General features: G+C 40.8%; 1 protein-coding gene across 1 annotated transcript in view; it reads left to right on the forward strand.

Annotated features, from left to right (window-relative positions):
* The window catches only part of RELN (reelin), a 297,658-nt gene that overhangs the window by 162,218 nt on the left and 120,681 nt on the right, over positions 1-14,759 (forward strand). The window contains exon 10 of the mRNA XM_050915640.1: positions 2,168-2,408. Within this exon, the coding sequence (XP_050771597.1) occupies positions 2,168-2,408 (241 nt within the window). The remainder of the gene's footprint in view (positions 1-2,167; positions 2,409-14,759) is intronic.

Genomic DNA, 14,759 nt, shown 5'->3' on the forward strand with positions numbered 1-14,759 from the left:
ATGGATTTTTCTAAGAGAGCAGAACCAACGTTTTGTTAAATAATATTAGGAAAGGTATTTTGTGCATTGGCATATATACATAGTTATACAAGTACAACTGGGGAGGAAAAAATGCGGTTGATATGTTTTATATGTAATGTCTCGGTATGCCTTCCCGCATTACATTAGTGTCTGTGTCACACAGACGATTCTCTTGAGTTTATTTTCAGTCCATTGAGAGAATTTGCAGAGCAAAAGGCTACTTAATTTCTGATGAGTAAGCAAAACTCTAGCTGCAAGGCTGTGGATTTCAGTATCTCATCCTCCCACTCCTTGTGAGAGTGAGATTACGATTTCATTGACAAAGGCACAAATTATGAACAATTTTAGTAAAACAAATGGTGCTAATTCTTATCGCAGAAAAATATAAAGCAAGAGTAACTTCACTGCAGCCACTGGAGTTGCCTCAGAGTAACCACACAATACCTTTTATTTTTCTCACGTTGATGCAGAATTATGCACCTAATCCATAACATCAGTTCAGTTACACTCATAGCTCTGCAAGCCAGGAAACTCAAGAGTTGTGATGGTGCAAACACAAGCCCTTGAAACCCAAATCAAACTGTACAGTTTGATCTGTTTTGCTTTAACTTTGACTGCTGGAGCCAGCAGTAGAAAATAGGTCAATAGAGCAATGTCGTGCAAAGTGGAGAGGATGAATTATGAAAGGATGCTCATTTGTCCTGTGGTCCGTGTGAATTACAGTATTTATTTGAATGTGCTTCAGCAGCTTTCACTGTACTACATGCAGCTCCAGGGAACAGTGGGAGAACTGGGAAGAGGTGGGACAGGAGGGCAGCTGTGAAGGGAAGGTGTTGTGTCAGTGTGTGTTGGTGTGTGTTGTGTTGGTGGGATTTCAGCTCTGGACTCCTGGGAAGGAGGGGAAGGATCTCTCCGGGAAGGCGCGTGCTGTGTGTGGAGGTGACAGACATAATGTTTAGCAAGTGCAGGGTGATTTGTCGGGGCAGATTCTGGGTGTGAATATGGGACAAATACAGTTGCTTTTTGACATTTCACTACACTCTAATGTTTTGCTTTACAAAGAGAAGTTCCTCTGTTTTCTGCTATATAAGCAAGCTATTGGTGCCTTTTTTCCCTAAAAGCTCTGGATTGTCTGACAAACTATTCATCCACCACAGCATTGCTACCGAGGCAGAGGCAAGGTTGAGTAGCTGACATCTTGCAAACCCCAATTTTGTAATTCCTTGCAGCCTGAGGTTTGAATGTAGCTAATTCCCTTGCTGGGTGATCAATAAAACAAAAATAATAATTCCCAGCATCCCTTCCTTGCACACAGAGCTCAGTCCTTTCATTGCCACTAGCAATGTAAACACATTCACCCAGAGCTCGGGGTGAACCTCAGTCCTTTCACAGCTCTGAGGACAGCTCTGGGAAGCAGAGCTCAAGGCCCTGATCATTGCCTAATACTAATACTCCAGGTCTGCTTCTCCTCCCCACATTTTCCATTTTCAGCAGCAAGAGAGAGGACAAATGTGTTGTTTCTTCTATATTGTTCTTGAAGCTGAACATGGAAAGAAAAGCAACCTGGCCCTCCCCATCCACAGAATTATCCTGATAGCAGGGGTGTGGGATTGAACGGACATGTTTGTAAGAGAAAATTCCCAGCTTTTCCCTGCAGCCGTTCTGCTCCATCCAGATCTATGAGGGACCGAGGCATCAGAAGTCAGGAGTTTCTTTTGGCGAAAGCTCATGCAAAAATCGCATTTTGAGAGACCTGTTTTTGTAAAGTACTTCCTTAGCATTTCCTTTTGGCCATACCTGCAAAATACCTGACAATGCCTGCTCACCTAGGAGTTGTGACCAGCATCGAGTGTGAATGTTGCTCTGCTCTTTCCTCCTGCTTTCCAAACATCTGCATTGATCTATTAGTTATTGCCTTAGCTTGCACCTTCTTTGAAGCAAGGCTGTCTGTTCGGGCTGTATGTGCACTGCCTGGCATGGTGGGACCCTGCCTCAGGGCGGGTATTTTCGGATCTCCATAGAAGATTTATCAGCACACAAGGGACGTCAGCACAACTGTGTCACACCTAGTAAATGTGTTAAATGAGGGAAAAGTGTTCCTGGCTATGGCTTAAACTTGGTCTAATTCCATATCATTGTTTTTCAGCGCTCCTTCCAATGTCAGCACAATCATCCACATCTTGTACCTTCCCGAAGACGCTAAAGGGGAGAACATCCATTTTCAGTGGAAACAGGATTATGTTCACGCTGGTGATGTGTATGAAGCCTGTTGGGCATTGGACAACGTCCTGATCATAAATGCTGCGCACAGAAAAGTTGTGTTAGAAGATAATCTTGATCCTGTGGATACTGGCAACTGGCTTTTCTTTCCTGGGGCCACAGTTAAGGTTAGCCTAATTTTCTATGGCTTAATGTTATTATTACTCTTGTATGTAGAAGACGACAGTAACATCTAACCAAACTCTGAACACACAAGGGAGTTTAGGCCACTCCATCTGCTTATAGAACTGGGCTCTTTTTTACTTTGTTTTTACCTCTTCTCTGTCCCACTGGGGCTTTCTAGAACAATGCAACTTCTCTGCCATGACCAAAACCAAATGACAGTTTATACTGTCATGTCAAAGATCATGTAACAGAAAATAGGAAACAGCTTCCTTTTAGCAAAACAGTGCAGTATTTTTGAAACAAATTCAAGTCTCTCCATTGCATATTTTGAAATCTACCTGTTTGTTTATCTTGGTGTTGTTCGGCTACCGCTACTCGCTTCATCACAAACCATCACAAAAAAATATGGTTTCCCACTTTTTCTGACTGTGAATATCCCATCTCTGTTGCAGCATGCATTCAGGTAGTAGCTGCTCCTTAAAACTCTCTTTTTCAGTAAGGTCCTGTTTTGATATATGAGATCCAGCAAGACTATACTACCTTGGGAAAAACTCTAGGGAACCCCACAAGATCTCTGTGCACAAAGTTCCTTCAAATGCAGAGTTGTTCAACATTTAGAAATCAGTTGGATCCTTGCTTTCTATGTTTCCAAGCAGCCAGAATTTCAACAGCAGATGACTTTCTGTTTTCATCCTATTTCTCATTCACAAAAAAGGCAGTTTTGATGTCGGGGATCATTTATGATGCTGGTAATGCTTTTGGCAATTGCATAGGAAACAGATGTCGAATACTGAGGGCAGTAAGAGGTTGGCTATGGCCTCATCCTTTTCCCACAGACCCTGATATGAATGGCCTCAGATTAATCTTTTTAGAAATAAATACTCCCACTAATCTACTCATAGTACCTGCATATTGACTTTTTTTACTTCAGTAAGACCATTTAAACTACAATGACAAAGTTTTTATATGAGATTTTAGAATCAAATAATGTCCTGCGTATTTAGTGAAGTAATTTTCTGTGATCAGTTCACATTTGTTGTGTTGTCAGTCTTATCTCTGGATTTTAAAATCCAGCCCACACATGTGAAGGTGTGAAAGCAAAGCAAGGATTAATGTGCCTTAGGCGCAGTTACTTCTTCTCAGCTGGCCAAGCCTAAACACTGCTTGCTCCTTCTGAAACATGCACAAACAGCATCTAAACTTTAGCAAGTAAACCTCTTTTTTTTGTTGTTGTTGATTTTTTTTGTTGTTGTTGTGTTTTTCAGGTTTTGTTTAGTTAAAATCGGCCAGTTTGTGTCAATACACAACTATGGTTACACGAAAGACAAGGGGTCTAAACTCAGAGATCACTCAGTGCTTCTAGACAGAAATCCCATTCAAACTCAAACCTTATATGAGACACAAATGAGGATTCACCAACCTGCCATTCCTCCAAGGTCGTCTTCTGTTTTAGGGACAAGTGAAATGTGCGAATGTCTGTTCCCAGCTGACATTTGGCTATGTGTAGCCACTTACACCAGGTTAAGGCAATGTGTAAGACTGTGGTGTAGCCACACTGGATTAAGGCTATGTGTGACACAGGGCTTTTATTCTTTATGGGACCCTGTAGTTATTTCAAAGGTTTTTAGTGTATCTAGATTGTCAGCAGAGCACTCCTGTACTCAAATTTCATTTTTAAGTTTTTTGCTCCAGTTTTCCTCAAATTTTTGGGAACAATCTTGCTAAATATAATTTGAACAGATTTTACAATGTGAATTTCATGTTATGTCAAAAGTAAAGCTATAAATTATGTCAAGACTTACATCAGATTCAGCATAGACCTTGTCATAGCATTATAACACCAAGAACAATTTGTTTGACAAAGTTTTTGTGCTTTTCAGGTTTGGAACGTTATATAAAACTCTACAAAAACTCTTAATATTTTCCTTAAAACCTTTAGCACAGCTCTAATCTCAGTTTATCACAAACACACCATTTTGTATAAATAGAAAGGTAAGAACCTTTGTACATTGTGCTAATGACATTATATCACATTTTAAGTGTAACCACACCAGTCACCTCTGTTTCAAGCAGCGTTTCACAGCAGACAGGTAACTTGTCCAGCATAATGGCAGAATGATGACAGCAATGGGTGGTACACCTTCACAGGATTCCCAATATTGTTATTGCTAGTATTGTTAATGCTCTCGGGCTGCAAGAGTTCACAGAAACTGGGGGAAGCTTTTAGGAGATTTCTCTATCATAGCCAAAGGCATTGGCCTGCAGAATAATGTTGGAGAAACCCTGACAGTGCTACAGGGACAGCTTGCATAAAAGCTAATTCTAGTTCTCTTTTTCCTACAAGTCCTTTTGCTTCCCAGACATCTAAAACTTGCTAAATAGTCCTGATGTTTGTTCAGTACAGAAAGTCTGTATAGCAATTTTAAATTTTTACTTACATTTTTACTAAGGAATCAGCAAATTTCATTGCCATACTGTGCTACCTTTTATAACTCTCACCTATGTGCTTTTTAAAGAAGTTCCCATACTCACAATCTATCACTATGCCAAACTCCATTTCAAACTGATGAGACTTTTTCTCTGCCAGCCAAGCCTGTTTGTGCCATACAAGTTTCAATTCATATCCTCCTGTCCTCTGTCAATTAGTATTTTAGATAAACTGGCCTTAAAAATCTTTCTTGAAGTTTGTGTGAACTTCTTCACTGGCTTTCTTCAGTGCTTTTCCTTATGAGTTTCCTTGACAATGCCAATGAACAGTCACATTTCTAGATGTTATTTGTTGTCTAACTCAGTTTTGATTAGTATACACAAAACTGTGGTCAATTCTTTTCCTAAATTGTGCCATAAGTAATTTCATTGGACCGAGGGAATGAAATATTAAGAAAAACAAAAAGAAACAAGAAAAATTATCTTTCTAGATTTCTTCCATTTACTGGGGTTATTTTCTGTATTCATCGTTTCTTGCTCACCACCTTTCACCACCCAGAATGACTGATATTGCATATTGCTCAGGTGGAAGGGCAGTGCCAGTCTGAGATAGCTCATCCAGCTAGCAGTCAGAACTGAAAGAAGAGGAAAAAAATACATACTTATTTCTGGTAGAAAAAGGTGCAGAAACATTCTTTCTCTAAGTGTTTACTTTTTCTCTAAGTGTTTACTTCTGGACTGCCCCTGCAGGCATTGCTCAGATGGTGGAACCTTCTCCTTGGAGGCTCTGTGGCACATCCAGGGTAGTGAATGAAGCAAACAAGGGTACGAACATGAGCCTGTGATCTTGCACACCTTAGTTGTCACAACACCCCCTTGCTTGGCTTTGGCTTGTGCAATCTCCCAGGCATTATCTTCAAGGGATCTACCCTCACGGGTGGGCCAGGGACTGTTTCCAGTAGGCAGCAAGGATGGCACCAGTCTTCTGGGAGGAGAGAGTTTGCCCAGGTGGATGCAAACTCAGCTGTGTCATTTGCTGCCAAGGCCAGAGAATAGTCCCTGGCCTAATCCTAGCATGTTACACCTGCCCACCCCACCCATCCCTTCAGCCATCCCAAACCTTTTAAGGGAATTCTCATTAAATACAATTTTGTTGCCTTAGTGGGTTACTCTGTTAGTAAAGATAGGCATTAAGATATGATTTGTTGGTAGTTTAGAATAAATGTTGCTGTTGCTCACAGTTAGATGTGGTTCAGCAAATTCTTTCCCAGTAGTTGCTCAGGAGGTGGCTTTTAGAATTGCTCGTTATACCTGGTACGTGCTCTTGTTGGATGCTTATTGAGTTGCAAAGAAAGTATATTTTTTTCTGTAGAAAGTTTACTTTGGTAGTACTTGAGGTCTACTGAAATAAATAGCAAACATTACAAATCCAGGAGTTTTGCTGGTAAAACTGCTCAGATTAATATCTGCTTAGATTAGTAAATTAAAAAGGCAGCTGAAACGAAGAAAAGTACTACCATGGAAACTACTGTCTGGGTCCTGGGTTAGGTTCTGTGATGGATTCAGTCACTGGAGTGGACAGTGCAAGCATTAATGGTAATTATGCACCAATGTGTTCACTCCAGTTTGGTGGATTTGGGCAGTGTGTTGTCAATAAGCACTTGTGGGTACTTGCTTGTGCCCAGCTTGGGAAGCGGTTTCTCCTCCTCTCCCAGTCTGCTTGAGCTTGGACCAGGAATTTGATTACATTTCTTGCTGCGCTCAGGAGCAGTTGCCACTCGTTTGAAAGCACATGGCTGGTTGCAGACGCAGCTGGAACTGGCTACTGAGATAGGAAGCAAGCTGAGAGATAAGCCACTGAATTTGTGTGTTTCGGTTCCAAAGAAGACAGCAAAAGACAAGAAAGACGCTGTTAGCAAGGCCAAGCAACCCTTAGGAGATTAATTGGATCCACTGGAACGTATTTATCTGTGTTGGACTGGTTGGAAGGGTGTTGAACAGGATAAATTCCTGACCGCATTTCAATATTTCCAGTGACAGCTCTGAGCATGAGCACTGTCTTGCAACTGAGCATGGTTAGGATGTTGCACTGGTGGTTGAGATTGCTGAAATGCATGAAGCAGTGCTATGTTCTGAGAGCCGTTAAAGGTCTGTGAACCTCAAGACTTTGTAGCTAATTGGGGGAAAAGATGAAATCTTCTTCCTTCAGTAATGCTTCTTGGAGCTCTACTCCTATAGAACAGAAAAGTGATCTCATCTTTCAGTGGACAGTCCATATATCTTGTATATTTGACCAGAAATTTTTGTGGTTTGAGGTACAACATTTGCCAAGTTTTTTAGTTTTCTCTGATTGCCCTGGTCCAAGATTGGATGTGCAAACTCAAAAACTGAGGTTGAGAAGGGAGCCAACCTCAGCAGTCTTATAGTTCATGTCTCTGCAGTGCAAAATAGCATTGAGACCAAACCACTTGTCTCTGGAATTTTTCCACATTTGGGAAAAAGCAGTATAGATCATTACAGACACTAGAGCAGCGATGTATTTGGTCATGATGTGTTAACCCTTCTCACCTTTGAGAAGAGTCAAGTTACAGAATTGCTGTCTCACAGTAATTGCAGCTGCTCTTCACTTGGCAGCTGAAGGTTGCAGTCCAGCTGGTCAGCTTTGTTTGGTCTGCAGGACTTGGGGACTACAGCTGAGGTTGTCTGTGCTGCTGAGCTGCAAGCATGCAGCCTGGCATAGCATGGAATGGGGCAAGGGGGGAAAGGTGTGTCCCAGCCTCACTGAGCAAGTTGGGTTTAGGACCAGAGAATGGTACCTGATGCATGTTATTCTCTACCATGGACACGACCAATAAACCCTGAAAATGTCCCAATCCCAATATCCTGATACAATAAGACTGTTAAGTGACAGGTCATCACCATTCAGCTCATTTTAAGTTCCCAGAAATGTATGGCAGCTTAGCAGAAGAGAAAGCTGCATAAGAAGAGAGTGGGAAAACTGAACACTCACACTCAGAAAAATATGCTGAAAATGTGTCTGTAAAACTCCGTGACCTTTCACCACACCCTGAGCAGAGCAGGGCTATGCACATCCTAAATCTGTGAGTCCTTCCTGAACCTATGTTGTTGTGTGTCACTCAGCAGAGAAGACATGCACGCAGGCCTAGGAGTTTGGCAAAATGAAAGGCTGATTAAGCTGTTCCATCCCCCCAGTTCCCGAGCAGATTTCCAAATCTCTGAATACTCTGTTAATTAATAGGAATGGCATTGGATAGTCTTCTTTCAAAACAAACATCCTGATATTCCATATATATCTTTCTCGGGTTTAATTGTTTGTGCTGAAATGAACACGATTTTTTTCCATTTTAAATTCTTGTTTAAAAAACAGTTGAGGTACTCATTGTCTGAATCAGATCAGATCAATTTGTTTGCAGGAGGAAAGGTGATGCTCTAGGTATGCCAGTGTGAAAATGGCAGATTGCAATTGCTATGACCTTATATTGGACAAAATTACACAGATATAGAAGCTTCCGACAAGACTTTTGGGTTTTCTAATAAGATATAGCAGGGCACTATTTGGTCTGTGGGCCAAACCCAGCCTTCCAGCCAGCTGCTTTGCCTCGCAGGAGCCCTTATCCACCACATCTTCCTGGGAAGAGGCGAGCAGGCTTCCTGCTGCACCTCATCTGAGAGCCATTCCTGCTTCTCCGTGGGTGGAAGGAGGAGTGTGAGAGGGGAGGAGAGGTGAAGAAAGCGGAGCAGGGTGCACAAAACCTGTCGACCGGCTCCCTTTAGTGAGAGTGTGGACACTCTGAGCTGTGCCCATGAGGAGGCATCTGTATATCCATAGGGCTGGATCTAGCCCATGCATGGAATTGCTCTTGCTTTTTTTTTGTTAACAATCACGCTTTTAATTAAAATAATAAGAATACTTAGATACAATGCCTAGGAGTTCACTGGAACTGATAGGTGGTTGACTGTGGTGCTGTGAGTTGTTCGGGCAGCTGAGAATCGCTGTCGGGCAGCAATGCTGAACCTGCACCTTTCTCCATGCCAGTTCCCCGTGGCTCGGAAGTGTGGTGGGGGGTGGCAGGGAGCCAGCGTTAGCTCTGAGCTGGCGTCAAAGCGCCAGGGGTCTTTCCTGCCTCCTAGAAGGAAAGAATTTGGTCTTTGCAGGTCACTGTGAGATGCATATTAACAAAACCAACATGAATTGACCCATTAGATGCCAAAGAGTAGAAATGACTTTGGTCGACTCTTTCTCATTCTGATATTATAGTGGTGTAAATACACATCATTACTTTCAGAAGAACAGATGAGGTTTAATCATGCTCACTGCAGAGTGCTAGAAACATCAATAGTTCCCAATAACATAGAGGAATAGTTCAGTTCATACCAGTTAAATGACTCATTAAGGAAATCAGTCATCGCCAGAGTGACCGGTGTGTACAAACATCATGAAATGTACTAGAAGATTAAGAACCATAGGACTCATACGAATCACTCATAAACAAGCAAAGTGTTTTGAGCACTAGCCTTTGAATAACAGTCTATAATCGGAAATGATGAGTGAAAACACACTTTATAAACTGTTATTATGTCACAGGACAAGTTTCATCCCATTGTTTCGGAAAGGGGAGATGCACTATAACCCTCCGTGCACCTGGCCTGCTGGCACAGCCAAGGTTTTCGTTCTGTAACCTACATTAAATGATGTAAAAATGTAGCATGTAGGAAAGATTAAAGCCCTGTTTATCTCATGGGAAAGTATTCTAATCACATTGTGGTTTTTCCTTTGGTTAAAGAAGGAACTTCAGGCCGGAAGTGTTAACAGACAAATCCACAGAATTTAGAATCTAGAATCTTTCCTAAATTCTGTCATCATACCTTTGCTGGCTAAGACATTGCATACAGAGTACGATTTTATCAAGACTGAATCTATCCTTGTACCTGCTATCATGTCAAAATCTAAAAATTTTTAAAATCTGCGTGACTCATTCCCAGAAAGACACAATATCTAATTTATGGCTCCATTGACAATGCTGCTTTAATTAATTTTCATCTTTTTCCTTGTTCTTCTGCTTCTCATATCTCATCTGTTTGCATTGCCTAGATTTTAATTAAAAAAACCTCCCCTCTCTAAGGAGCAATCTGAAGTGGCAAAAATAATCACTTAAAATATTACAGTCATTAAAAAATTGGCTGTGGTCAAAGCCATGCATTTTCAATTTGCCGACAAACTATATTTTCGTTTCCTTTTAAAGTGTGTTTTGTATTTGAATAGCATACGCCAGCCAGCCTGGCTATCAGAGATGCTCCTCCAGCTGGGTGGGCTGTGTGACAACTCCTTAATGGGGGAAATTGATGGCCCTCTGCTCGTGTAGAGGTGAAGGCATACTGGGCAGATTTCTTTCCATCTGCCGTCAGCCCTTTGCAAGCTGGCACTGCCCAAATGCCCAATACATTCATTCCAATGCAAGAAATGTCGCCAAAAAATAAATTGTGAGGCTACAGCTGTCTGAAAGAATCATCGGGGCCATTAGGCCCAGGAGAGATAATATGAAGAGGTGCATCAGTGTTTGTCTCTGATAAAAACCTAATTAAATGATGGTAAAGATGACTGTGGATACTTTAAAGGCATGGAGGTGAACAACATTTTCATGGGAGTGTAGGGACAAACCTCAGGAAAATTATATGCAGCACCTTAGCCAAAAATCTGTTACACTGAGGATTTTCACACTAGTGTTTCTTGTTGATGCTTCTCCGAATGGCACAGTTGTATCATTTAGTTGCCCTCTGTTCTGCTCTCCAAGTAAAGAAATCCCATACTGTAAAGCCAAGAGGTATTTATTGATTCACAAGTTTGACTTGAACAACTGGGACAGAAGCTGGTTTGGGTGAACTTCAGTGCTTCTGTTTACATTCCCAATCTTTGTCTTTTGAGCTTCTAAAAATCTTCAGGGCTGTCTCCTTAGCTGCAACTGTGGCGTAGGCTGATGTGGTTGACGCTTGTGCTACTTCACATGGCAGGGTGACTGGGAGACCTCCAGAGGTCCCTCCCAGCCAAGAGGTCACGCTGAGGGTAGCAGATGTCTCCTTATGTGGTGCTCTCATGCAAGTCTGTGAAAATACGGAGATTGTTCAGGCATGCTACATGACGTAGGATCCCGATCTTACTTGGGGCCCTTAAGCCATTTAGATGCTACGGAAAGTTGGTCAGTATTTATTTATGAAAACATAAATAGGTCCAGTTGGAAAGTACCTGCTTTTACTGACCAATGGTTTTGAGCAGTTCTAATTGAAACCCTTCTGCATCTCAGATGATCAAGAGGCTTTCATAAAAGCACCTACAAAAAAAGGTGAAAGCTGTAGGTAGAAGATGTAAAATGTAAGGAGTATACAGTAGGATAAAGAGGGCGACAGACTTGTCAAAAGTTCGATTTTGAATGCACTACTCTGTCCCATAGTCTGTATCTTCAAATTATAAGCTAATGCCCTCGTAATGTACAACAGAAAGCTCACCTGAATTAATAAGACTTGCTGGCTCTCATAGACAACTTGGCTAAAAGAACTGTACTCATAGACTAAAAATATTCATAGGTAACAGCAATTTTAGCATGAAAATGTATTTTTTATAGTAGTGGTACCATTGTAGCATCAAAGAGCCCTGAGCAAGGAATGTACCACTGCTGCCTCTTCAGGCGCAAACCAAAAAGATAGCCTGTGTCCCAGGAAATTGCCATCCATTTATAAAACAGGAGATAAGTTGGGGCTGGCGAGATGTGGGAGTAAAAGGAAATATTGCAAGAGGGGAGAGTGCTCATCCTGGTAAGCAGTGCATTCTTCAGTGTAATCAATGACAAGGCTTGTTGAGGAAAGCACTAAGGAAGTGTCTGAAGGACATCATCTTGTGGGGAACTTGCCAAGCATGGTGGGCAGAATGGGCAAGGTCATGCAAGTTTGGTCATCTCACCAGCAGACGTAGTAGTGGCAAGCATCGGCAGTGAAGGAAAAGTGAGCCACGAGAGGGTGCATATGGAAGATGGTGGAGGCAGGTGAGGATGAGCCACGCAGGGCCTTGAACGTAGGGAAAAAGCAGTGATACCATAACTATCCAGTAGACAAACATTAAAAACACAGAAAACTGAGTGAAGATTAGATTGAAAGCAAATCCAAGCATGCTGAGATACGGGAATGCATCCAGCCAATTTTCATTTTGCCCTATTCATGCAAAGCAATAGCTTAACAATTGCAGCTAGTGAATAATAGTATTGGTAGTGCCAGATTAAATTCAACCGGGTTTTTTTCCCTTTGGGATGACCACAGTCCCTGAACAGAACTTGGCTTCTTTCCGTTTGGCAACAGACAGGGATTGTTTATTTAGGAATACAACAGTTTACTTATGGCAGGCTGATAGTCCCACTCCAGTTGCAAACAATGGGAAATAGCTACTGTTGTGAAGTGGCTCCATTCAAGTGCCTGCAAGTGTCCTATGTTCTATTATGTAGGTGATTTGGGAGAAAACTTTGTTTAATGAAGGTTATCCGATTTGTCAAAGGATTTATTCTCTAAATTAATTTTTCCTCACAAATTAGTTAACTTTTCAGTGTTGTAATTTGCGCAAGGACACACTAAAAGTTCCACATGCTTTTAATTCTCTTTAAATAACATTAAACTCTGCTTTAGTTCTGGACCTACAGCTGATGCTTCCATGGTAACAAGGAGAAATATCCTACAAGTTGCTGTCATTTGGCCTTTTTAGTTACAAGATTTGCACAGCAAGCTAATTTGTTCTTATCTTATAAATCATTTAAGTATAAATAAAATGAAACAGAGAACAAATTTAATCTGGAATTCGTAAAAGAGAACTCTACATCTACATAAAGAGACCTGCAGTATCTCCAGTTTAGGTAGAACTTAGTCCAGTTAGTTTCAAAACACAGTACATGTTCATTCCACATTTTTTATCACTTTAGAATGACAAAAAAACCCCTGTAAAATTCAGTCCTTAAATACTGGAAGTACATAGACTACCACTGCAAGTGTAAAGCCTTTAATTTGGGAAAGAGGCAACACAGTATACAAATTGTACTTTAGTTCTTTGTTTCTAAAGGCTTGGACTCAAATCCTGGGTTGAACCCAAGAGAAAATGAGTCTGATGGTTTCAATTCAGTCTCTAATCTGTTCAAGCCCTATTACAAAACCACAAAATAATCCAGCACAGTCAGCAGCCTCCTGGATGTTGAACAAGACTGACAAGGTAGTTGGGGGCCATGCTGGTGAGGGACCATCTCCTGTGGAGCTTCTTTTGCTCATGGAAAATTTGGCTGAATGCTCTTTGAGGTTATTCACCCTTCAGCAGCCGATCGGATGAAAAAAAAGCAATAAAAGCAGCGACAGATAGTGACTGCTTGGAAAATGAAAAGAAAAATATGAAAGATAAGTGTGAACTGGGGGTGATGATTACACAGGTGGGGGAAATGTGGCAGGTGGGAGAGGACAAGATCATGAGCAGAGGAGCCCTGGCCCTAGCTGGGGCAGCACAGCTCATGCAAATGGGGCTCATCTTCATCTGCTTCTCCCACGGGCATGTATCCAGGGTCCCAAATGGTGGCACTGGGGCAAAAACATACCAGAAAATGATGACCTTCCCTCAGAACTTCTTTAAAAGCCGTACCTGTGTTTTGAGCATCTTTCTTACTCTCTTTAAAGGTAATGAGCTTCTGTTAGTGGTAAAATAACAGAAGAAGATAAACCCCAGTCTGAGCTTCTCTTCTGCGCAGCTGTTTCATGTGAGATTCAAAGCTAACATGAGCAGAGGGTGATTTGAGCCATACGTTGTGTGGTTCATTAACACATAAAATATGCATAAAATACATATTCATAGATACTGCGTAGCTGTGTATAAAAGCATAAAGATAGTTTTATAGAACTAATGAAATAAATGATGCTTTTGAACTTTCATAAAGGGTTGCTCATACACCACTGTATAAATAATTACTTATTCACCCCTTTGCCAAACTGTCCATTTATTTATCTTGACAACCTAAATGGAAACTCCATCAGATGTACTTCAGTAAATATTCTGTTAAACAGCAGAAGGACATACAAACGTTAAATGATAATGGGGTTGTATCTGTTCTGTGTTTATTTTAATAGGTGGCTTTCATCAGGCAAGAGATTACTAATTATATACCCTGCTATCAAGTATATACTTACATATAACTTAGCACCTCAGAAATAAGTAAGGCTTATATAGGATTTTCCAAAGCTTGCATGCAATTGTAATAACTAGCTCACTAGGATCTATTTGTCTATTTGTTTCCTAAGAGATGAAGGGTTACGTATAAATTTGAATGAAGTTTTAGCCTGAATATTTATTTTTAGTGTATTTACTTGACTGCCTGCAGATAATAGGAGTTTTGTGGCAGATGATTGACAGATAAAGGATGCTTCGTTTCTGTTCAGCAAATGAAGAAAATTCTGAAAAGCAAGAAGCAAAATAAACAAATTATTCTTAAAATTGTGATGTTAGCAATACCTGTGAGCGTGAAGGATAAAATCAGTGAATAAAAGCCATTTCTCAGTCAATTATAAATAACTGCATAGTACAAACAGTGTTTTTCAAAGAGAAGTAAAATATAAAACTATTTCATTAATTTCTGCTAGTTATAAAATACTTTATGTGTAAATTATTCTGCCTTTTCAGTGGCAGCAGCTGCATATACGGTGCACTGTGTATATGGTGCATTAACAGAGCAAGGAGACTCGTGACAAAATCTATTTAATTTCTGTGATAAATTATCAACACTTCAGAATCTTTCTATTGCTTTGACCTTTCTTTCAAAGAAAAACACTTTAACAGCAATTTGTTTATTTTAGCAGTTGAAACAATCTTTACATTTTCATAGTGTGTTTATTTCTTT

The sequence above is a fragment of the Gymnogyps californianus genome, chromosome 1, assembly GCF_018139145.2.
Source record: "Gymnogyps californianus isolate 813 chromosome 1, ASM1813914v2, whole genome shotgun sequence".
Taxonomy (NCBI): domain Eukaryota; kingdom Metazoa; phylum Chordata; class Aves; order Accipitriformes; family Cathartidae; genus Gymnogyps; species Gymnogyps californianus.